The 20,743-nt window shown below is 49.5% G+C and overlaps 8 protein-coding genes across 8 annotated transcripts; 2 read left to right on the top strand and 6 right to left on the bottom strand.

Annotated features, from left to right (window-relative positions):
* Positions 1 to 56: 56 nt before the first annotated feature.
* BC939DRAFT_457721 (ribose-phosphate pyrophosphokinase 3) lies at positions 57 to 1,845 on the bottom strand. Its single transcript, XM_051556510.1, has 3 exons — positions 1,678 to 1,845; positions 791 to 1,258; positions 57 to 656 (listed from the first exon to the last, which is right to left on the bottom strand). The coding sequence occupies exons 1-3, from the start codon at positions 1,743 to 1,745 to the stop codon at positions 233 to 235; spliced, it is 960 nt and encodes a 319-aa protein (XP_051410235.1). The 5' UTR covers positions 1,746 to 1,845; the 3' UTR covers positions 57 to 232.
* Positions 1,846 to 1,924: 79 nt separating this feature from the next.
* On the bottom strand, positions 1,925 to 2,954 carry BC939DRAFT_457719 (uncharacterized protein). The gene is made up of 3 exons (XM_051556509.1): positions 2,648 to 2,954; positions 2,402 to 2,475; positions 1,925 to 2,280 (listed from the first exon to the last, which is right to left on the bottom strand). Exons 1-3 carry the CDS (start codon positions 2,859 to 2,861, stop codon positions 2,146 to 2,148), a joined length of 423 nt encoding a protein of 140 aa, XP_051410234.1. The 5' UTR covers positions 2,862 to 2,954; the 3' UTR covers positions 1,925 to 2,145.
* A 1,047-nt stretch (positions 2,955 to 4,001) lies between these two features.
* BC939DRAFT_457713 (uncharacterized protein) lies at positions 4,002 to 6,512 on the bottom strand. The gene is made up of 5 exons (XM_051556508.1): positions 6,365 to 6,512; positions 5,952 to 6,240; positions 5,213 to 5,339; positions 4,783 to 5,083; positions 4,002 to 4,698 (listed from the first exon to the last, which is right to left on the bottom strand). The coding sequence occupies exons 1-5, from the start codon at positions 6,464 to 6,466 to the stop codon at positions 4,264 to 4,266; spliced, it is 1,254 nt and encodes a 417-aa protein (XP_051410233.1). The 5' UTR covers positions 6,467 to 6,512; the 3' UTR covers positions 4,002 to 4,263.
* A 599-nt stretch (positions 6,513 to 7,111) lies between these two features.
* Positions 7,112 to 9,259, bottom strand: BC939DRAFT_457703 (eukaryotic integral membrane protein-domain-containing protein). The gene is made up of 7 exons (XM_051556507.1): positions 8,915 to 9,259; positions 8,741 to 8,801; positions 8,395 to 8,561; positions 8,122 to 8,239; positions 7,818 to 8,011; positions 7,545 to 7,718; positions 7,112 to 7,448 (listed from the first exon to the last, which is right to left on the bottom strand). The coding sequence occupies exons 1-7, from the start codon at positions 9,124 to 9,126 to the stop codon at positions 7,178 to 7,180; spliced, it is 1,197 nt and encodes a 398-aa protein (XP_051410232.1). The 5' UTR covers positions 9,127 to 9,259; the 3' UTR covers positions 7,112 to 7,177.
* A 9-nt stretch (positions 9,260 to 9,268) lies between these two features.
* Positions 9,269 to 12,086, bottom strand: BC939DRAFT_232197 (uncharacterized protein). The gene is made up of 3 exons (XM_051550867.1): positions 11,208 to 12,086; positions 10,420 to 10,994; positions 9,269 to 10,316 (listed from the first exon to the last, which is right to left on the bottom strand). The coding sequence occupies exons 1-3, from the start codon at positions 11,930 to 11,932 to the stop codon at positions 9,502 to 9,504; spliced, it is 2,115 nt and encodes a 704-aa protein (XP_051410231.1). The 5' UTR covers positions 11,933 to 12,086; the 3' UTR covers positions 9,269 to 9,501.
* Positions 12,087 to 13,145: 1,059 nt separating this feature from the next.
* On the bottom strand, positions 13,146 to 15,656 carry BC939DRAFT_504982 (uncharacterized protein; the record flags this gene model as incomplete). The annotated part of the gene is made up of 6 exons (XM_051560596.1): positions 13,146 to 13,223; positions 13,319 to 14,269; positions 14,365 to 14,689; positions 14,803 to 14,878; positions 15,183 to 15,330; positions 15,423 to 15,656. The coding sequence occupies 6 exons, from the start codon at positions 15,654 to 15,656 to the stop codon at positions 13,146 to 13,148; spliced, it is 1,812 nt and encodes a 603-aa protein (XP_051410230.1).
* A 2,209-nt stretch (positions 15,657 to 17,865) lies between these two features.
* On the top strand, positions 17,866 to 18,285 carry BC939DRAFT_457693 (uncharacterized protein; the record flags this gene model as incomplete). The annotated part of the gene is made up of 1 exon (XM_051556506.1): positions 17,866 to 18,285. A coding segment is annotated over one exon (208 nt), but the record flags the coding sequence as incomplete, so codon positions are not given.
* A 292-nt stretch (positions 18,286 to 18,577) lies between these two features.
* Positions 18,578 to 20,340, top strand: BC939DRAFT_484557 (UNC93-like protein; the record flags this gene model as incomplete). Its single annotated transcript, XM_051559259.1, is given in 3 exon segments — positions 18,578 to 18,962; positions 18,975 to 19,905; positions 20,232 to 20,340. 3 exon segments carry the CDS (start codon positions 18,578 to 18,580, stop codon positions 20,338 to 20,340), a joined length of 1,425 nt encoding a protein of 474 aa, XP_051410228.1.
* Positions 20,341 to 20,743: the final 403 nt, after the last annotated feature.

Here is a 20,743-nt window from a genome sequence, read left to right as displayed (position 1 = left end):
ATGCGGAGAAGCGATGCTCACTCCGCCCGTCCGCATTTTCTTTTCTCCTCCTCTGTTTGTTTTCAGACCAAGTGTTTATTGTGAAAATGAGAAGTGTGCGAGTTGATGAATGTGTGAGTGTGTGTGTGTGTAATAAAAATCGAGGGCCATAAAGTCCCAATGCTTCGGTTTGATAAGACAAGAAAAAAATAATGTAAAACAGAGAGTGAGAGTGGGGAGATATAAATGCCTTTTAGACAGCATGGTTGAAAAGATAGCTGACAGACTCTCCATTGTGTGTGCGACGAATGGCTTCAGCAAGCGTGCCAGAGATGTCAATCGTATCCAACTTGGGGCAGATTTTCTTCTTATCCTCATGAGGAACAGTGTTAGTGACGACGACCTTGGTCAGGACGCTGTCATTGATGACCTGCACAGCCTTGCCGCACAGAATGCCGTGCGTGACAATGGCGTAGACCTTGATGGCACCATTCTCTGCCAGCGTCTTGGCTGCCAATCCGAGAGTACCGCAGGTATCGGCCATATCATCTACCAAAATTGCGATCTTTCCCTTAACATCTCCGACCAAGACCATCCTCGAGACCTCGTTGGCCTTCTTGCGCTCCTTGTGGATCAGAGCAAAGTCCAAGTCCAGACGATCGGCAATCGACGTAGCTCTACATAGTGGCGACCGCAAAGTGATGAAAACAGTTCGTCAGCGCCGCTTGATCATTCAGAATCAATATGCGATATTGATCGATTGGTCATCGAGTGTGACTCCAAAGCATGGTCGCACAGCCGTGTTCATTACCTCTTGGCACCACCAGCATCAGGCGAGACGATAACGCCGTTCTTGTAATCAGGAATGTTCTCGGCGATGTATCTCAAAGTGTTGGGCTCCGCGTACAGGTTGTCGACGGGAACGTTGAAGAATCCCTGGATCTGAGAGGCATGAAGATCCATAGTGATAACGTGGTTGGCGCCGGCAACGGTCAACATGTTGGCAATCAACTTTGCGGTGATGGGGGCACGCGACTTGTCCTTCTTGTCCTGACGAGCATAGGGGAAGCAGGGGATGATAGCGGTGATACGGCGAGCAGAGGCGGTCTTGCAGGCGTTGATCATGATGAGGAGCTCCATCAAGTTGTCGTTGATCTCGCCGCACCCAGACTGGATAATGTACACATCCTCATCACGCACGGACTCTCCAATGGTGACCGAGGTCTCCTGGTTCGAGTACTTGAGCACAACAGCTTTGGAGAGCTCGGTTCCGAGGCGGCTATCAAACAGAAGCAGCGATGGATTCCAATTGCATGGTGAGTATTATTGCTCAATATGCTGTGAGCGGCCACTCTCGGAACGCTCAGACAAGAAAGTGGAGAAGCAAAAAAAAAAAAATATATATGCGGCCCGCCCACAGTCACTGAAACAACCATGGCTCGGGGCTGAGGTTTCTCGTGAGAAAAATGCAAACTGAGCTCCCACTTGTGCCGGAGACGGAGGAGCAACGGTCGTTGAACTGTATGGTGTCCCATGCCGTTTCTGTAGGGTTGACACAGTATGCCGCTGATAGTGGTCGTCGTATTTGCCATATGTGGTCATTTTTCCTGCTCTGGCGTGATTGTGTCCTGCTTGGGCCGTCCTTTGATTCCCCAGAGGCATTCCCGAAAACGAACAGCGACGGTCAGATGTCCTTACCGAGCAACCAGCTTGGCCAACTCGACATGGGAGTTACCGGCAAAGATCTTGATGCTGTTCGTGGCCATGGCTGTGGGATTAATGTATATAAATTAGGGCAGCTTGGTCGGCTATGGAGAAGGGTGACGAATCGAACAACCAAACGAACAAACAAAAAAAAAGGTGCTGCGAGGGATCCTCCTTGGATCGAAATGAGCGGGCGAAGGAAAAAAAATGCGTGGTGGCTTGCTCTCACATGATTGTGCAGTGAAGGAAAAAAAGTTGCGGCCCTTTAATTAGGCTGCCAATTGGCACCCCAATTGGACTTTTTTTATTGAGAAAAAACCCCTGCCCTGTTCAATAATGGACAGAGAAAAGAAAAGGCAGTATCAAATCGAATACTATATGGTGCCAGAAAAGAAGGAGCTCAGGTGGGTCCTGGAAAGCGCTGTGTGCTGACCCAGCTGAGGAATCCAACCCAGGTCCTGTTTACAAAATGTCCCTGATATCGCCCTCGTACCAATCAGGGTCCTCCTCTATGTCAAAGTCGTCCTGAGAGTCGTCTTCGTCAATAGAAGTGCGGCACTCGATGCATGTAGCCTTCTCCTGACGCTTTCTCTGTGTCTATAGTTGCGCGGATCAAATACATACCGATGGCTGTCAGTGGTCAATCACGGTCCTTGGATTACCACCTGTCAATGTCCAGTCCTGTTCAGCTCAGTCCAACGTTGATATAGGACCATACCTTGGAGAAACTATCCATGGGAAGTGACTTTGAGCACCTTATACATCTGAGTGTGGTTGGCTGGGCGGGGATACCTACAACATGAAGCAACAGTTGACAGTGTTAATGATCGGTGCTCTTCGTCTGTGGTATAGTAGACTGTCGTGCATTGACTTGGAGCTGAACCATAGCTGTCGTTTTGAAGCAAAAGCAAGAAGCGAAACGAAAGCAAAAAGTGTGAGATGCAGTGGTTTGTAGTGGACTTACAGCTCTTGCACATGATTTGGTGCTTCTTGTTGGCGGCCTTCTTGAGCTGGGTCTCACTGAATGCCAGACGCGTCTTTGTCTGTCCGCAGCCGAAGCACAAGACACCGTTGGTGCCGTTAGCCCTGAGGTCGTTGGGGATCTGGCGGTTCTTGGCAGGGTTAGGGGCCCTGCCCGAGTTCGAGGTGTATCGCTGGCTGTCGTTGTAGTTGGACATGACGATTGTCTAGTGATCAGGGAATGAACAGACGAGTGGGAATGGAAAGTGGAGTGAGCAAGTAGCGGGATGGAATGCATCGGTCCTTTTCTGTGCTGTACAGTCGCCCCTGAGCTGGGAGTTCTGATTGGCTTGAAGCAATTCAAATCCTCAGCCACCCTTTCAGGAAATGAAGCGGCGTGGTGCACTCTCGGGACCCCTGTGTATTCGCTACTCCGCCCAAAGTATGGTTCATTGCATGCAAGTCATATATGAGCTGCAAAGCGACGAAAGACAATGCGGAATTGCGAGTGTCCATAATTCACGGCACGAAACGATTTAACACCGAAGACCAGGTCCAGCTCCCGGTTTATTACACCAAGTACATATTCATGGTTGAATACCAATTCCTTTTGCCTGGATCGAAGCAGGATTTCTTTTGACCAGTTGGGTCAAGATCCTTTCTAAACTGTTTTGCTAATCCTCAAATACTGTCGACTGATTTAAACAAAAAAAAAAAAAAAATGAAGATAATCGAGTATGTAATCCATCGAGTTGACTTTTACGTGTCCGTACTTCAGGTCTGGAAAGCCGCGTCGACAGAATATCCTTAGAGAAAACAGGGCCAAACTCTGCAAAGTCCATGTGGGCCTTAAGGTCTTTGATCAGTTCTGTGTCTTTGTTTCTGCAGCTCATAAAATACAGAGCCAAGGTCTTCCTTCTTGGAGGGTAATCTGCGTAATGCAATCTTGAAGTATATATAACGCGCTTTCTGCGCAAATTGATCTCTCTCGCGCCCCTATAGTTGTATTCTCAAAACGACGCGTCCAGGGCTCCCACCTTCATGTTTGACTCACGGATGAGTATCTATAAGAGTACTTGGCAAGTACTCGCGGTGCTATCTATATCTAGTTACTCGGAGTGCATATCAGAGAAGCGGATACTATACCGCGACGCTCTATTGCATTGTCGAGGCAACTCATACACAGCATCGCTACATGTAACCATTGTACTGAGACTGTACTTTACGCCAATGGCTAGCCCGTTCACTCAAAACCAATATAGAAAGCTCTTCCGTTGAATATTGCTTTCCCTCCATCTGCTATTCCAAATAAGCCTGCAGCGCACACATTCCGATCCAATGGCTTGATTTGCAGCGCCATTCCTCGTGCGCGAAGAGATCTTGTGCTATGCGGTCAAGAAACAAGGGAAATTCAAAAGCTGAGCTTTATCCATTCTCTTTTTCTCCATCTGTCCTGGCTCCATCGCGTATTGCTAACAAGATGCCAATAGCACTGATTTATTGTCTATACGAAGTGGAATGCGCCTAGAACAACATCTCTCTTCTTAATCTTCCATATCTCCGGCTACATCAAGCCCTCCGAAAAAAAAAAAAACGCTCCTACTCCATGGCATGGTCCGGCTACTGCCGTTGTATTCCTGGAACTGTTTGTACTTGTGGTTGTACTGATGACCCTGGATTTCTTGCAACAGTCGCTGCATTCTCAGAAGTGGATGGTCCATCGTATCGACCCGTACTGGATCGATGGTTCTCAGGTGGCCATGTGGATGCCACGATGCTACTGAGAAAGGGTCTAGCTGAAGACGAAGAGGGCCCTGAAGAGGATGATGAAGAGGACGATGAAGAGGATGTAGTTGAAGGAGGAGGAGGAGGAGGCGCGAGAAGGGACAGATTCGCTAGAGCAGCGCTGGTCTGAGGATTCGCCCTGCTGGATGGTAGTGCTCGTCGCGGGATATTGGTGGCAGTTGGTGAGGATGAGGATGACGATGACGCGTTGTTGGAAAGCAGAGGCGTTGATTCCGTAGATGTGCAGATATCCCGTTTGCAAATCGGACACTGTAGAAACAGAATGGAAACGGTATTAGCTCGGAGCATAATGACAGAGCGCATAAAGCAGCGGTAGATTCAATAGAAGCGTACAAATTTCTTGCGCGTCGTAAGCCAACTATCGATACATGCGACATGGTACTCGTGTCGACAGGGCAGGACGCGTAGCTCGGCCTCGTCCTCAAAGTCGTCCAGACAGATCACGCACTCAACAGGGTCGTTCTCCTTGAGCTTTGAAGCATAGAAGATTTTGATGGGTAAGTTTGTCACGGTCTCGGTTGGCGCCAGATCTGCAACGTGTTGTTGGCGAATACGGACACGCCATAGGAAGTAGAGGAAGAAGAGCACGAACGCGGGGGAGAGGACGATGAAGATGATTACGTCCAGCAGCGGCCTAGACGCAAGAGGATAATGTAGTTACAGATCTGGCGGTTAGGATATGAGTCTAACATCAGGTGGTATTTTGTTCCTGGTTCCTGGTTCCTGTTTCCTGTTTCTTGATCGGAGTGTGGGATGCACTTACCAGTCCAGATCATCGGGCGTCATTTTGATCAGAAAGTCCCATCCGAACCCTATGCCAAGGTATCGCAGCTCCCGGTAGTGGTGCTGGGCGATGAAGACAGATGGGATCAGGACATCTGAGGTGTCTTCTATTATGGACCAATTCGAAGTTGGACGTATTAACGTCAAAAGAAAGGGCGGCCCTCATGGATAAAAACGATACTAAGATATGCATCACGTTTTGTGGAGCAAAATATGATCCTTGCATGCTGTATGGGGGAAATATGGTATGTGGAGGGGCTCCATTAGAGGGAAAGAGAGGGCAAGAGAGGGCAGGGCAGGTCGGTTAGGCCTGTTTTGTGAGTGCGAGTGTGTGGTACGCATGTGTTGTTTGTGTGTTCATGGTTGCAAACAAGCGATTCAACCAACGTCTGTTGTCTGCGTCCTCATTTGATCCAAAGATTTTTTACATGTCTCTCCTTTTTCCACTGCATATGCTGCGGACGGGGGAAAAAGAGGAAGAAGTAGCCATTATCGTCCATGACATAGAATGAGTATATGGAAAACAGATGCTATACAACAACATGTGGTTCCTTTCTTTGTGTCCCAATCAATTGAACCAGCACGCGGTCTATTCTTCCCTCTTTTTCTTTCTCGAATGAGAACGCATTGACGGTGGGGATTAAAAGGCAAGGGCAAGCAAGAGAATGTGCGACATATTCAAAGCATGTGTTGTTGCGTGTGAGCACCATTGTCCGTACCTCGCGCATACATCGTAATGAGTCCACTGCGCTGGTTGTCGCCAACAATAACAGCCCTGGCCCCACTGGCCTGCATGTTGCGGACCTTCTCTACAAAGCTGCAGTCGCCTCCACGTTCGACCAAGGCGGCCCAGGACCCAGCGATGGACACGTCAGAAACTGGGCGACAGGCGGTTGTTTCCTGGGTAGGATCAAGCGTCTCGACGGCAATCAGGTTGAGCACAAACCCTTGTCCTGGGATTCGTGGTCCGAAGGCCGCTGTTCTGTCGACAAAACTATCATTTGTCGCCTATGTGCTCAGACAGGGCCAGGGTTTGCAAAAAGTAAAAGGGTGAGCAGATTGTCAGTCTTCCCTTATTCCATTCTCCGGAGAATAATAAAAGTTAATTTTTACACAGGCAGGCTGTTCGTACAAGGACGACGATAGTGGCAGCTGTGGATTCAAAGGAGGAGCCGAACCAGACGACGACAAAGACCCAGTTGAGGAGCAGGAAAAAGGAAGCACCGCGGAACATGAATGAAGAATGAGAATGAGAAGGTGAATGAGAAATGTTGAAGAAATGAAGAGGGCGTCAACAGACCCGAGCACTGCGCGCTTTTTATTTTTTGTTTCAAGTCGCGTAGACGACCTATGACGAGGAGGGTCAGGGGGATGAGGAGCGTCACTCGCTGGCCGACAACGTCCTCCGTGCAGGTGCACGGATGTTTTTGCTGCATGCAACCAAGTAGATAAGCACGCATTGGTCATTAGTCCCAGCGATTACTGCCAGGAAGCCAGCATGGATGTTTATTGGGCTAAGCACACAGAGCAGAAGCGGGGAGGGGGGGCCAAATGGACACAGTCATTCAATCTATCCATACGCTTTGCGAATAGAGTCTAAGGTGTCTCAGACTCCAGATACCACAGTAATTTGCGTCCTGGTGCCAAAGCAACTGTACTTTGTCGACAAAACACATTCGCTCTGCGTCGTTTCATGCAGCCAGCTCCCCGGATAACTAGATTCTACTCATGAAGAACTCCTAATAAACCCTAACATCAAAACGCTCTAAAAAAACCTTAAAAAAATTGAGGCCAAAAGAACTACTCCAATTCTTTGGTAGTATAATCAGCACTCCGACCGACAGTCAAGCCCTTACTCAAATCGTTGACCAAATCAATAGGTTTGATGCAGCCTTTATAATTTTTCTATTTCTTTTTTCTTTTTTTTTTTGGTGTGTATAGCAGCCTATACCATATCCGCTTCCGATTTTGCTTCGCTACTAGTCGTCTCCTTGGGTCGCTCCAATGCCGGTGGTTCGTTTGCATTCAATGCTGTGGCATCGAACAGGACCTCATCCTCACCATCGTCCGCTGAAGGCAACGGCTCGGCGGACAATGATAGCAAGGATACTGGCGCTGCCGACGATGATCCGGCGGATCTTCCTGATCCTGAAAATGGGCTGTTATTTCCAGCTGCTGCGTGAATCTTCATGTCCAATGTCTTTAATGCCAAAGTTCTGTTCATATTCATATCATTTGTAAGAGATATGTGTTAAGCCTGGTTAAAAACCATTTCGAAGCGATATATCATCAAGCAATGACAAAATAATTACCTCCGCCGCTCGGCTTCAGCGCGGAGACTGCCAGGTTGCGTGAATGTATGGCCCAAGCCGGCCATTTGAGGATTCTCTAGGTCGTAATGAAAGCCTCCGTATCCTGTGGGTGAGAAAATATGGAGTTTTACCAGGACCCCGAAGCAAAAATCTGAAATGGCCTTGACAGGAGGTCTATCGATTATCAAGTGCGAACAATGAGCCTTAACTTGTCATTGTCATTCATGGGAAAAGGTGCGAAAGACATCAAATAGAATGAACCCGATAAATTACTGAATAAACTCTGGGAAGAATGAGGCGAACGAAAACGTCTCGCTTCTGTCACCGCGGATGCCATTTTGAACTCTGAGGAAGCGGGAGTAGATCCAGGAGAGAAAGAGGCCATAAATGGCCATCAAGAACTGGATCTGGGTATGGGAGATGAGACCCTCAAAGACCATAAAGAGTGTGAACAGTAATGGCAGTGACTAAAAAAAAAGAAAAGGGAGAGAGGCCGTTAACCAGGTCTGTCCTTGCTACCGCTCCCTGCATCTGTAATGGTCCACATGTCACCGATATACGAAGCTGAAAGCGATACCTTAACGCGGACTGAGAGTGCGCCCCAAATTGTGACAAGGTACTCAGGCAACAGTTGCTTGAATCCGACCAAAAACCCTGCCAGCACGCCTGTCATCCCATATGCCTCTGTGTCATATCTATCGCCAAGGCGAAATAATGGTGCATCATAGTTATCAGTGTCAAAAGCCCTGTTGCGCCAAAGAAAAAAAATATTGATGCAAGAAATGGCATAGTCACAAGGCAATAGTAAAAGTGTAATAGCGCCAGCAATGCGAGATATCAATGGACTTACAGCAGCTCGTCATTACCATGAATGACATATCCGAAGAGGTAGGTCAGGTAGATCCCAAGCATGGGACCTATACTGGAGATGCAGAGGAGTTTGAAGAACTCGCGAGATCCCCAGGCCCGCTCCAAGTATTTACCACAGCCCAGGAGAATGGCGGTATTGATGGCATACTAGAAAAATGCTTGCCGAGAAAGAGACGCGAAGTCAGACAATGCTGCTTTTATTGCTCCTACTTTGTACCTGCGGTCTGCGGTGAACAAGCCGTATCCAATTCCCATAATACAATCCTCATAATGCCATCCTCTACTGATCATGTTGATGACACCAATGCATCATTTATTCCACTTGCCTTTATGATATTCCGTTCAAAAAACGATGCCGTTGCAAAGGTCCAGAGGTGATATGGGGCCCTAAACAACCGATTTATCATTTGAGCCATTTGAAGACGAGAGATTTAGTCTCCGTAGTTTCCAGTTCCTGCTTGCTTCCATGTCTATGGTCGTTCCATCCTTGGTACACTTACGAGACAGGGACAAGGGCTAGTAGAGGTACCAGATCTGCTTCAGAGTCGTCATAGTCGGCACCTTCGGCCGCACTGTAGGAGAAGGCGAGGTCCCGAAGGCGGAGCAAGAACCCAAGTGCTGTCATCAGTGTCACGGCTGTCGATACACTCTTTGTCAATGGGGGCACATTCAAGAACGTGCTCTTCCAGCTCGCAGACGGTCCCAAGGACATGGTGGATGGGATTGATGAACTTGGTGCAGCTGTAATCGATGGTCAGTTTGGAGATGAGAGCGAGGAAGCAAATGCTTGTACGCCGCCAAAAATGCGGAGCAGAGACTTTGTCAGTGTCCCAGAGAATTGGTGGCGTTAGTCAACGATGTTCGACATGTCTATGTGCTTTATTTATAGCTTTGTTCATAACAATTAATGGCCTCAAACTGCTCTGGCCGGTGTTGCTCCGCAAGTTCGACGAGATGTTCGGATCGAGGCCCTCTGTAGGCTGGTCTTAGGCTCGACCCAGCCCCCTCCGGATAACATAAATGAAAATGGAAATTGCAAACATCCAGTCTGGGTCGAGCCTAGGCTGGTCTATCGGTTATCGGCTTCTCAAAGTCTCGCCTGCAGAGTGTGTCCCCTCAATCCCTTCGGGTTCGTGAACGGCTTAATGTACTGTTCATATCCTTCCACAACCTCCGTCTGATTCAAAGGCTCACGCGTCGCCATCTCCGTGTAGCGCTCATACGCCCGTCCGTCGAACGCACCGATCGCACTGTTTAGCAAATAATCTGGGAACGCAAATGCGTCCACAAAGCCCACAGCATTTGGTCGAATCTTGTTCGCCATCAATTCCATGATCGCCTCCCCGAGCATCGAAATGTGCTTCGCCTCCAAGTAGCCCGATGTCAAGAACTCGCCCGGCTGCCTGTGGATCGTGTGCATCGCGAACAGATCCGACAGGTCCTTCAATGCCTCCTTCGCACCAGGCGTAAGGGATTTTGCAGGGTCGATACCACCATCGGGCTGAGACATCTCGCCACGGATGCCCAGGATAAAATTTTGAGCAAGGATGAATTGGCAGTGGGCCACAGAGACGTTGTAAATGTCAACCAGCATCGAGTTCCAGGTGCGCTTCTCCACATCCAATGCGTGCACAATCTGTGCGACCAATGATGCAGCGCGGTGGCCGAATGCAGCAAGTTGGATTTCAGGATTGTGGAACTGGGCTGCCGAGGTGGCTGGGCACTTGAGCTGCGGGTTCTCGAGGTAGGTGTTCATGTAGGCGAGCGTTGGGTTGTTGACCTGGCTGGCGTTCAGCTTGCCAGAGTTACGTTTCGCTACCAGCTCGCGGAAGGACTTGAACAGATACCGGCCCGTTTGCTGGGTCAGAATGTAATTATCACCCTCCCAGGTCACATTGGGGACTATTAGCATCCGCATAATGGTATAGTCGTTGCAAGAAGTGTTAATACACTAATACCAGGAAGTAAAATGCCGCAAGTGAAGGACAAACGAGAATCAACCTACCATAGTCCTGCAACAACAGAGGAAGTCCCGAAAAGGTAGAGAAACCGTGACCACCGCATGCACGGCGACATTCCTCGATCCCTGCGGCAGCCATGGTGGTGGTCAGGGATTTAAGACCTGAGCTTGAGGCATGGACATCAGCCAGCAACGAAAAATCACCCGAGGCCATATTCTTCATGTTGAGGTGGTACAATCGCATCATCTCCTTGCTGGTCAAGAAGAACGCATAAGCAGCAGCGATGATTGGGAAAAGTCGATATTGCTGCATCGAGTAGTCGAGGACAGGTGTCTCGATGACATGGTTGTCCAACTTCTTGGGCGCGTCCTTGTCAACGAATTGGCGGCGGATGGCGGAGTAACGAGTAGCAATGGTCGCAGCCTTGGCGATGCCCTGGCGCGCCGCGCCCACAAGGGAGGCACGGACTAAGACCATGGTTCCATACGATAGCTTCGCGTTAGGCGGCTTGATATACTCGCCTGAGCCGGGCTTGATGCTCGAAAACTTTGCGAGGAGGGAAATGCGAGGGACGCGGTAATGGTCAAACCACATGCAACCATTGTCGGTGGTGTTGTATCTAGTGAACAAAAGAAATGAACAAAGGTTAGGGAGTATTGCTAGCGGCAAAGATCACGTTGCAGCGATGTCTGTGCGCAGCCGATCGATCATTCCGGCCACAATATCTGGTATCGATAACTTGTGTTCGCTTTTGCCAAGCCGAGCCGCTTCCCTCATCAATTGAGTACATAGCCAATTAAGACACAACAGAGCGACAAGGATAACAACATACCCCATCTTAGGACCAATGTCTCCAGCCATGACGCCTGGAAGCAATGTGTGGTCCTCCATCGAACGAATAGGAACCACAAACGCATGAGGGCCGTGGTCCTTGCCAGACGTGATCAACCGAGCCATGACCACAGCATGGTTTGCGGCCTTGCCCAGACCTCCGATCCACCACTTGCATGCTGTCAAGTGCGGGGTATGGATCTCGAACTCGTCTGTCTCAGGGATGTAGGTCGCCGTCGTCTCAATTCCTTGCACGTTCGAACCGTGGCCCAATTCCGTCTGCGCGTAACATCCGATGATCTCATATCTCTGTGCAGGCTTCAAGAACTTTTCGATTTGCTCCTCTGTGCCTTGGGAGGCCAATGTGGGCATGAACATGCCTCTGTGGAGACCAAAGGGACCAGGCTCGTCGATCAATTGCTCTGCCTGGATGAACACATCTGGGGTCCACTTGTGTTTCTGGGCTAGTTTGACGATAGCATGGTCCTTGCGCAAGGCAGCCGCAAAACGCTCGGTGCGTCCGCGGAAGTACCGGTTCGACTTGTCGAAGGCGGGTTCGTTCTCGATAATGGCCATGAGTCGCTCCTGGTTCTCGAGGTAAATCTCTCCATAGAGGAAAGTGGAGAGCTCGTGGACGCTGAAGGAGGTCTTTGCACGCTCCTGGGCGAGGAGATCGGAGCCCTGGGGCTCAGAGGGCGGCAAGTTGGGGAAGCGGAGAGCAGACATTGGTGTGGGCGGAAAAAGAACAAAGGAGTGGAGTTGAAGAGGGAGGAAAGGGAGGAAGGAGAGGAGGAGCTTGTTGGTGAAGCGAATGCAGAATGAGGGATGAGAGAGAGAGAGAGAGTGGGGGGAGTGATGAGGTGAATGCGTGAGAGTGTGGAGTGAGCCAAAAAAAAAAAAAAAAAAAAAAAAAAAAACGCTGGGGGGAAACCGTTTTTGTTGAACGGCGTTTTTCCATGGACTCGACAACGGAATGGAAGACGATTCGCTCGATGGCCGTGCCGTGGGTATGTCTCTCCAGTGCTACTTGTTGGCCTAATCCCACTAGACTGCTAGACTGCTAGACTGCTAGACTGCTAGACTGGCGGGGGGGATGGATGCACTGCTCACGGAACGGGTTTATCCCCTCCTCGTCTTGGACTCCGACTGGCAGGGTCTGTTCTCGCTTCGCTCCCCACAAACCTTATCCGAAACATCTCCACACAGACGCCACGCGCCGATCCGCTTCTTCTCCCTCTCCTTTCTCTTTTATCCCTTCCTCTGTTCTCGGTCCTTACAGGGGCGGGGGGGATCTAAGTCTGCTCTCTAATTTTGCTTCATGTAACTCGCGTCCAGTTGATTTTCGGATCGCCAGCCTGAACATAACGCGTAGGAGGAGTAGTATGAAAACAGGAGATCCCACCGATATTTGGTGTCAAAAAAACAGCGTGTACATACACCAAGATTTCAGGCGACGCGGTCACCATAATACAAAGGCACACTCGTTTACTGTTCACATAGGCCAAGACGCTGATCACTGGTGGTCCCAATAGCGCCCATGTGAGTAAGTGAGAGGGGACGAAGCTGCCTCACTTGCTTTGCAACTCCTTAAATTATATATTTTCGTTCCTAAATGTCCCTTTCCACAGTTGCCTTATACAATGAGATCCATCTCATTCGCCTTACTTTGTGAGTAAGCAATGCTCTGAGGCGCTCGTCCGAGGCACTTGTAAAATTATTTCAAGACGTGTTACATGTATTAAGTAAGCACAGCTTTATTTTAGTCGCTTATTTCGAAGCGTGTTCAAGGCGCATCCACAGAGTTTTCTTGGGTTATATCAAAGCGCGCTTCTCGTTTACTCGATCTGTTTCTTTGTCAAATCATGTCATCACACCACGCTGCATTGGAGATGAAGACCGTGGCTGTCCATTATTACATGATTTGATCTTCGGCCGACAGTCATGCTGCCTTGTGCCACAGTACGTATACGCCAAGGCCCACCAGCATGAACCCGCTAGACAAGAGCATTGTCGAAGGCTACAGTATAAAGAAGACAAACGTGGGTCCAATTGAGTATCATGCCCACCTTGCAAAGCTCACGTCCACGACAATTGACAGACCGCATGAATTACCTGACTCAGACTCGTTGGGTTCCTCTTGCCCATGGGAAATACAAACTGTGGCCAAGAGAACTCTCGTCTAGCTTCTCCTTCTCCTGATCCGCTATCCATAGATGCAGTCACCAGAGCAGCAGTTGACAATGGCGCTTTCGATGATCCTGTTACATTTCTTGCCCTGAGACCCCCCTCCACGCCGCTCGTGTGTGCATTGACACCGCCACTGCTATTGCTGTTGCCGTTATTATTAAGGTTGCCATTGCTGTTGTTATTGTTATTAATGTCGCCGTCGCTGTTGTTGCCGTTCCTGTTGCCGTCATCGTTGCTGCCGGATGCATCCAGGGTCAGCGCCAGGGTATCAAGACCGCCTGCAGTGTTGCCCTTTGCCTCATCTCGAGCTATCTTCAACTCTGCCTTAACTTGATTCAACTGCTCAGACAGTTCCTTATTCTCTTTTGTCAATGTTTCGACTTTCCTGGACTGACCCTCACCAGCCTCCCGAAGCAGTTTGATTTCCTCCCTGAGCGAAATGAGGTCGGCCTCCTGTGCCTGTGCATCCGTCGTTTTTCCTGCCTCAGCTTGTGCCTGAGCGACTGCCTCTGCAAGTTCTCGCTCATGTTTCCTTGTGAGTCCCTCCTGCTCCGCATCAGCCTCCAAAACCAGCCTATTAAGTTCATCTTTGTGCTTCGCCTCCATCGTTGCCAGCGATACTAGCGCAGCGGCCCTCTCCTTTTGGACAATATCTAGTTCCTGCTCGTGCTCTTTGATCATATTGTTGATACGAGTCATAATGAAATCCATTTTCGAGGCAGCATCGTTCAGGGCGACATTTGCTCGTTCCTGTGCACGACGTGCACTCTCATTTTCCTCCCTGGCGAATTGTAGTTCTCGTTCGCGCTGCCGTTCCATCTCTGCCTTGGTCTCCTCAAATCCCTTGACGAGTCTCGCTATTTCTGCCGCGTGTTCCTGAAAGAGAGGCCAAGAGAAATGGACATAATTAACACAGCTGAGTATGACAGTGGATGTAGCCAAATTTACGCGCTTGAGTATATACCCCATACCTTGTCCTTTTGCTCCAATCTTTTTTCATAGTCAGTTGAGGATGCATCTGTCATTGAATATGACCGTCCATTGGTATTTGCAAAGCTCTTGTTTTGGGTATCTCTATCGTCGCCGTTGAAAACAATCGCCTTTTCCAGTTCGCCCAAGCTATGTTTCAGGAAGCCAAGATCGGCATACGTCTCCTGTGACCGAGTAAGTTCATTCTGCAACCGTGAGATGATGAGATCGATGTTTTCACTTTGTCCTCCTATTGCAGCCGAATTCATCCTGACAGAGTTGCCGCCTGATCCTGAGGGCGAAATGGGCTTGATCTTTGCGTGCGAACTATACGTTTAATGAAGTAATGAGGTAATAAGACGGATAAAAGAAAGCGCTTAGAAACTTTCGGGGTCAAACTCGGTTTCATATTCACTGCATTCATATCTTTTGGTGCGTACTCTAGGGGCGAGCTCCCAGGGGTAGGATATGACATTCTTGAAATGTATATCTTGCAGGAGACCTTTTCATGTAGTACTTGAAGGGGTCGCAACAGCGAAAAGAACCGCGTTAGTGTGCGTGCTTTGTTCCAGTATCCATCCCAATGGGCTTAGGCAAACATACATCATGGCTCATGGAATGGTTGCACAATCCCTCAAAAATGAAAACACCAAGGCTGCTGCCCGATGACCTCGTGCTCAATTATCCAATTATCTCATTTTCATGCACCTCATCAAACGTTATTATGGCATCTGATATTGCTGCTGTTTGTTGTCCTGTCCGAGGAGCCGCTTGCTGTCTTCATCCAAATTCATGAAATGACAAGGCATGTGGTACTTACAGGCACCGTTCTCGTCCATGATGTCGATTCCAAATTCAAGGCTATCATTCTGGTTCAGCTCGAATGCCTCACTTTCCGTGTTCTCGGGACAAAGTCTTCTTCCGTTCAAGAAGGTGCCGTTGCTTGACTTTAGGTCACGAATGAATACCTACATGACATTTTAGAGTTGACATTAACGGTCTGCTGTCAAGATGCGTGTCTATTTGCAGGCCTTGTTTCCATTGCACTCCTTTATATTACCTTGCCGGACTCTGACCAGACTTCGGCATGGACTCGACTGAGGACTTTAGAGTCAAAGTAGCCATTGGAGGGATGGGGTGCGGTGGTGACGCCAGTCTGGCGGCCAATCTTGACCTTGGTTTGCTCTGGCAGTTCGAGGGATTTGAGTGCGAATGTGTCATTGATGGGCTCCAGGACCAAAATAGGGTTGCTGGAGGGCTGATGCCGACCGTTAAAAGCAGACATTCCGTTCATAGCGCGGATGTGTCCTCTGGAGGGAGCGAGGGAGCGCGACGAGGAACGGTTCGGACGGCAAGAAGGAATGACTTTTTCGGTACGGCAGTGTCAATTAGCGCAGAGAGCTAAGGATATTGGAAAGAGCAGATGAGCTGGGGCGTCTCAGAGCGTATGGGAAAGAGTGAGGTTGAGCAAGTGCCTGGGGAAGGATGCTGATTGCGGATGCAGACACTATGTAGGTGAAGAGCCCTTTATGACAGGAAAGGTGAATTGAGAAGTGAAGGCTGTAAGGGGATGAGAGAGATGATTGGACGATCGATCGAGTGAGCACTTAGTGTGAGGGAAGGGAATAATGGCGGTAAGCTATATGAAGATGGTCGAGAAATGCAAGGTGGATGATGGAGAATCTCATGCACAAAAGGATGATTCGGTTGGATGGGTCGTGCCCAGCAGAGAGGACAAGCAGATGGGATACACGTCCACAGGGTGTTTGTGTGTGTACTGGACATCAAGTGTCCCCTGGATACTGCCTAGAAACGGGCCAGGACGTGGCGGGGGCAGAGCATCGCAGGCGAACAAAGTTGGCGGCAATGGTGTCTGAAGACGACGAGGGACACGCGACGGACGATGATCGCTTTCTTTGGCCTAGTGGACAAGGCCATATGGCCAAATGGCCAGTGTGTCTGTTAGGACGCGTGCGTGAGTTTATTCGGGGCTACAGGTGTGCATGGCTACAAGTGTGCATGGCTTCTAGGCGGGAAAGATAAAGACGATGCGGGAAGCGGCTGCAACCCCCCTCTCTCTTCCTCCTTCACGTTCCCTTGGCCAAATCTAACTTGCTTTAGTTGATTGCTTCTTAGTTGATAACCTCTTTTAATTGATATTTTTCATGGGTCCAAATTAGACGTAGACTTTGGCTACTTGATAGAACCTCTCTTATCTGTTAGCGGATAAAAACTGGCCAGGACCAACCTCTCCTTGTTGATATCCCTCTTTTGATTTGCATTTGGATTAAATTCTTAAACAGTAAACGTTCAACAGCGTCCTTCGCTTCCTGAATGTGCCCTAGAGTCTCTTGATGACTATTGCTTTGCTGCTGAAAGAACATCTTCAGTAGATTTGCCGCCCTCCATGCCTTAGATTTGCTGATTCTAACTGCATACGCGACCGACAGTTCCATCTTTATTAAGGGCAGGCACCCCATGCTAGTTGATAAACCTCCCGTAGTTGATAGAAAGGAGCGTGAGTGGCTGCTATGAGCAGGGTCCAGCCATAGTTCACCCGATGAGCATGTACACACACAACGTAGACTTCAACACGTTCATCCATTCGGGTGTTTTACCATAGTCTTTAACCGTCTACCGCTATGTCCTTTTTTTTCTTTTTTTTCTAACCACATGGTAGCTACTTTTAAAGAAAAAGGTTATTTTTTGTTCGCCATGACATCGGATTCAATTAATCCCTTAGCACACGAATAATGTATCCACATCATGCTGACTTTGAGCGAAGGCATGCATGCTTGTCAAAGACGCCTTTAATGAATCCAGTGTTTCGAATTGCAGAGAATAGAATCCTTCTTTTTTTCAGGCTTTTTTTTTCACACCACACTGGATTGTCTTGGAGGAAAAGGAAAGCGTAGAAGGACAGGAACAGGGGCAGGAAGCACCAGAACGGCGTCATACCCTCTGTGTTCTGTAAGCAAGCACATGCGACCAGTTATATGTTTTCCCTCCCATTGCTCAGGCGTGTTTATGCGTCTATCCGCTGGGATGTGGGGATAGAGCTAGAGCTAGAGCGAGAGCAAGAATGAAAAGAGAAAGAGGGGAAATGATGAGAGTGTAGAAAGCGGAGGGGAGGCACTCGGAGTGATGATGACTGACGCACGCCCCATTTCTTTTTTTTTTTTCATTCGTTTCTGGTTGCTCTCAAATTCGACCTTAAATTCCTATCGAGGTGGTCAAACGTTTTTCCTGGTCGTACAGCATTCAATTGAAATGATTGACTTGACGGACTAACTTGGCTGAGAAAAGAAAAAAAAAGGGCAGGGAAGGAACATCCTACGGTTTGGTTTATGGTGTCGATCCCTGTTGGACCGAAAAGGTGTCGAGGTCACAGGGACTGAATGTGGGTGGACCCCATCTGCTGGCTGGCTGGAAGAAAGAACGGAAGCAACGGAAGAAAGAAAAGAGACAAGAGCGCAGGGAATGGCAATTCGGTTATGTTAGACCATGAGCCTGCAGGCACCCCCCTCTCACTCCTATGCTCATCCCTACTCTCATCCCTACGCACGCACACTGGCCCATCCTCCTCCGGATCAACATCGCATCCACAGCCCTTCTTCTTCCTGCTCTCGCTCCTGCTCCTGCTCCTCTTTTCTTTTCCCCCTTTCATCTTTGTTGCCAATATCGACACTCCAGCTTTCTTGCCCTCCGTAGTAGTTCCTAATATTGTTCCTGATCTCCACCACTAGCATCAACTGGTCGTATCTTCCATTCGTGCTCCGTCCGGCGTCCTTTTTCTTTTCCCTTTCTTGTAACCCAACCCCCACGAACCCATCAACCGACCCATTCTCGCTTTCTCGCACTCTGCTGTGCTTTCACTCCTTCACTCCTTCACTCCTTCACTCCTTCACTCCTTCACTCCTTCATACCTCCACACCCTCCTCCACAACCTCCTCTACTTTTCCCTTCATTATCTCTCCTCGCATCTTTATACCACAGATCCATCCTCCCTCCTTTTATTCCTCTTCTCACTTTAAGCAGACTTTCTTTGTTATCAGTCGCTGGCATGAACATTGTGCTTGTTCCAACCCTCTGCAATCGTTCTGTCTCTTGATACCTCTTTTCTTTTTTTATCTTCTTTCGTTTACCTCCACTATTTCATCCGATACCTCAATATCTGTTTAGTCGGCTGAATTATCAAACCTCCTTGCACCAGCCATGGTCTCTAAAGCCATGCGCCAGATCATTCTGATCGGTGTCATCTGCTTCGGCACCATTGGAATGTTCAATGCCATGTCCTCCATTGGCAACGCTGGCAAACACTCACCCACCGCCCAAAACCTCGCTGTCACCTCGTCTTCGATCACCTATATTTTCGGATTCCTCGCTGCTGGGGGAACACACAATATGCTTGGGCCAAGGCTTTGTGTAGCCTTCGGTGGACTTTCTTTTTTCCTCTACGCCGGCGGCATGATGCTCGCCAAGGACAACGAACACTCGCTCTATCCACCCCTCGTTGGCATCCTCCTCGGCCTCGGTGCAGGTCTCATCTGGGTCACCCAGGGCGCAATGATGATGTCCTATCCAACAGAAGACAACAAGGGTAAATACATAGCTTGTTTCTGGGCCATCTTTAACCTCGGCGCCGTCCTAGGCTCAGTCTTTCCGCTTGTCATGAACAGCGCCCCAGGCATGGATCCCGACGACGTCTCGTCTTCAACCTACATTGTCTACATGGTCATCATGGGTCTCGCCACTTTCCTAGCCATCTTCCTCGTCCGCCCCTCCAGTATTGTTCGAGACAACGGCGAGCCCGTTATTGTCGCAAAGTTTGCAGGTGTCAAAGCCGAGTTCCTCGCCATCCTCTCGGTCTTTTGCGACTGGCGAATGCTTCTCTTGATCCCAGCATTCTTCTTCTCCAACTTCTCATACACCTATCAGTTCAACGACTTCAACGGCTTCAACTTCAACATCCGGACTCGCTCGCTCAATTCGATACTCTTTTGGGTTGCACAAATCATTGGCGCCCTCATGATTGGATACCTGCTGGATCGGTTACCCATGAAGAGGCCCAGGAGAGCCATGCTCGGGCTGATCGTCATTGCAGCACTTTTCATGGCCACCTGGATCGGCGCCCTTATCATGCAGCTCAGACATAAGTGGGAGCGGAAGGTCTCCAACAGCTCCGAGCTCATTGATTACGAGCACGCCGACAGCTATCCAGGACCGCTTTCCATCTATGCAATGTTCGGTTTCTGTGATGCAGCCTTTGCGGTCTACTGTTACTGGCTCATGGGCGCTCTCTCCAACAAGCATGACGAGCTATCAAGGTACGCAGGATTCTTCAAGTCGATTCAATCGCTCGGGGGTGCTGTTGCTGCACCATTGGATCTCGCCCAGACGCCTTTGCTTGCCTATCTTATCACCAACTGGATCCTGTGCGGTTTCTCGATCGCAGCTATGTTTCTGGTCTGCAGGACCATCACCGACACCACCGTTGACAATGGCGAAGATGAAGAGGGCGGGAACGATGAGGAGGAGGGGATGTATGAAACCGATTCGCGCTGTCAATCATTAACTCGGGAGGGCAGCGCAGGATATCAACAACGTCCATCCGTGAATCATTCCAGCTCGTTCGAGGAGAACACGAGTACGATCTGCGCCACCAGCGAGGGAGAAAAGACTGCATGCGGCTCAAGGACCAGCGGACAACGATCGCGATGCTGGCGGTCGAACAGCCAGGGGCATGATTTTGAGGAAAAGGACTTGGAGGATCCAGCGCACTCGGGACTCGACAGCCACAACTCGTACATGTCCTCGTCGACGGAGACCTCAACGCAGTCCAAGCGGAGGAGCAGCTCTGTCATATCAGCGTCTTCAATGACGGATCGAACGACATGGCCGTCGCCAACCTTACAGCATCCCCATCATCAGATCCGGAGAAGCGTCTCTCGCCCCACAAGAGCGCCGCTCATGGCTGAGATTCAGCAGGATGCGTCCTATTTGACGCAGCCGTCACAGCATCTCACTGTTCCATCCCCGCAAGGTTCATCTAGGATACCGTCTATATCGATTATGGCCGATGATGCACCAAGTTCTCGATTTGGAATCGAGCCCTCCACGGCTAGTCAGTTGGCAGGAACAGCTTTCACATTCACGATCACTCAAGAGTCGTTGCCGTCCATACCTCCCTATCCTCTTCAGTCGCAGCATGATCCGTATCTGTACTCGTCCTGGGCGACAAGCCCACCTCCTCAAGCTGGTGCTCATCCGGTGGGGCCACCTCCCACAGGGATTTCATCCACCTTGCCAGAATTGAATGGTCATCTTCAGCCGCACGAATACTTGAATACGTCCGTGGGGCTGGCCCCAGCTATTGCGACA

This window comes from Gamsiella multidivaricata (assembly GCF_025024155.1).
Source record: "Gamsiella multidivaricata strain RSA 2152 chromosome Unknown BC939scaffold_51, whole genome shotgun sequence".
In the NCBI taxonomy this organism is placed as follows: Eukaryota; Fungi; Mortierellomycota; class Mortierellomycetes; order Mortierellales; family Mortierellaceae; genus Gamsiella; species Gamsiella multidivaricata.
The sequence above is the reverse complement of the archived record's forward strand: the minus strand, read 5'-3'. Positions and strand labels throughout refer to the sequence as shown.